Source organism: Uranotaenia lowii, chromosome 2 (assembly GCF_029784155.1).
Source record: "Uranotaenia lowii strain MFRU-FL chromosome 2, ASM2978415v1, whole genome shotgun sequence".
In the NCBI taxonomy this organism is placed as follows: Eukaryota; Metazoa; Arthropoda; class Insecta; order Diptera; family Culicidae; genus Uranotaenia; species Uranotaenia lowii.
In genome coordinates this window covers 327,017,029-327,019,143 of record NC_073692.1, presented here as the reverse complement: position 1 = coordinate 327,019,143, position 2,115 = coordinate 327,017,029, and the positions used below count along the sequence as shown (strand labels likewise).

At 51.4% G+C, this 2,115-nt stretch overlaps 1 protein-coding gene across 1 annotated transcript; it reads left to right on the top strand.

Annotated features, from left to right (window-relative positions):
- Positions 1–294: 294 nt before the first annotated feature.
- LOC129742946 (uncharacterized) lies at positions 295–1,611 on the top strand. The gene has a single exon (XM_055734884.1). It carries the CDS (start codon positions 295–297, stop codon positions 1,609–1,611), a length of 1,317 nt encoding a protein of 438 aa, XP_055590859.1.
- The last annotated feature ends 504 nt before the right edge of the window (positions 1,612–2,115 follow it).

Genomic DNA, 2,115 nt, shown 5'->3' with positions numbered 1-2,115 from the left:
TACCAATTGCCTGCGCACAAGTCATGGAACGGAGCCATGCGGCGCGGAAAAATGTAAGCGGTGCAACCAACGTCACCACACGCTTCTGCACGACAGCCTGGTGCCCACCCAGGTGCACCTGTCTTTCGGAACGGTGAACCACGTCGCGGTGGACCACTTCTCATCCATAATTCTAGCTACAGCCGTCATTTGGGTCAAGAGCGCCACCGGAGATCTTTTGTTACGGCCAGTCTCGTTGAACGACTGCAATCGCGAACATATCGCGTCGACATTCCTCTGAAAGGGTTCTCCGGAATGGCAACCAAGCTGCGCAAGGCCGCTTTACTCACTATCGGATCCCGACACTCCAGCTTCGAGGAAACCATCGAGTGTGCTATTTTGGAAACAATTTCTGGCCACTTACCGAATCAAGTATGCGACGTCAGCGGTTGGGGATTGGAACCAGGGCTGCCACTTGCGGACGACAATTTCCATACGCCAGCGAACATCGACTTGCTCATTGGGGCCGGAGTCTTTTACAAGCTTCTGGAAAGCAACCGAATTCCACTTGGACCGTTCAAGCCGGTCCTCCAACAAACCGTATTGGGTGAGTGTTACACCGGAAGGCCGGAAAACCCAACCGCACTCAGTCTGATTACTACGTTACCATCCGATGAAACACTGCTTTCGTTAAATCAGCTGGTCGCACGGTTCTGGGAGCTAGAGACCTTAGTTCCACAGCCAATCCTCTCCGTTGAAGAACAGGGGTGTGAAGACTATCGACTACATACTACCAGAGATCACACTGGTAGATATGTAGTCAAACTTCCCTTTAAACGAGACCCGGTAGAGATGGCCGAAACGGGATACGAGGCGCTGCAGCAATTCAACGCACTTAGCAGGCAACTACAAAGGGATCCAGAGAAGAGGAAACTTAACGAAGATTATATCAACGGGTTTATCACCGTGGGCCACATTAGTCGTGCGGCTCCACTAACGAAGGCTCAACGGCTAATATATCTGCCACACCATGGGGTCCAGAAGGAGAGTTCCACCACCAAGCTCCGGGTGGTGTTCAACGCAGCGATGAAAGCCAAGAATGGTGTTGCGCTGAATGACCTGCTTATGACGGGGCCGGTAATACAAAAATCACTGTACCACATACTCCTCAACTTCAGACGGCATCCAGTGGCTCTAACGGAGGACATCGAAAAGATGTACCTCCAGGTCCGTGTTTCACCAGAGGACAGCGAGCGATTAAGAATGATCTGGCAAGAGCCGGGTCGCAAGGTGGCGGAATATTATATGAATACAGTAACATTCGGTTTGACGTGCGCACCATTCTTGGCGACCAGGACGCTAAAACAGCTCATCATCGATGAAGGCCCAGATTTCCCCGTGGCCCAAGAGAGTATAGAGGATTTCTACATGGACGACTGCCTGACCGCGGCGGCTTCCATAGCAGCGGCTAGGCAGAAAAGGGAGCAGCTGACGGCAATGCTGGCAAGAGGCGGTTTTCCGATACGGAAGTGGCCTCCAACGAACCGGCAGTTCTTGAAGGAGTACCTCGAGAGGACTGCGCCACGAAGATGGCGTTGGACTTCGAACCCGACGCTACTGTTAAAACACTAGGAATCCGATGGCAGTGGCGCGGAGACATATTCATCTTCGAGGCTAATTTCGACGCTTACCAGGAGACCTACAGTAAGAGGCAGGTTCTATCCACGATCGCCAAAATATTCGATCCACTCGGCTTGATCGGACCAGTCATAACCATAGCCAAAGCATTCATGCAGGAGATCTGGAAGATCAGCTGCGATTGGTCCGATCCACTGCCGCCTAGCTTTAACCAACGTTGGCGGGTGTTCCTGACCCATTTGGGAGAAGTTTGGCGAGTGAGAGTCCCTCGGCGCATATTAAGCATCGATCAACTTACCCGCCTATTTCTGCATGGATACTGCGACGCGTCGGAGCTAGCATACGGAGCGGTGGTCTATCTGCGAGCGGTCGACAACAGAGGCAACAATAACTTTATTACAGTACATGGAAATAAAAACTGAATGAGTGTTGTGGTATACAAATTTTGCATCTTACCCTGCTTTTGCATGATTCCCCGCTTGAAGGTATATAAAAAAA

What these genes read in the sequence shown, in the direction of transcription:
- LOC129742946 (XM_055734884.1), top strand. Translation starts at nt 295, where the DNA reads ATGGCAACCAAGCTGCGCAAGGCCGCTTTACTCACTATCGGATCCCGA.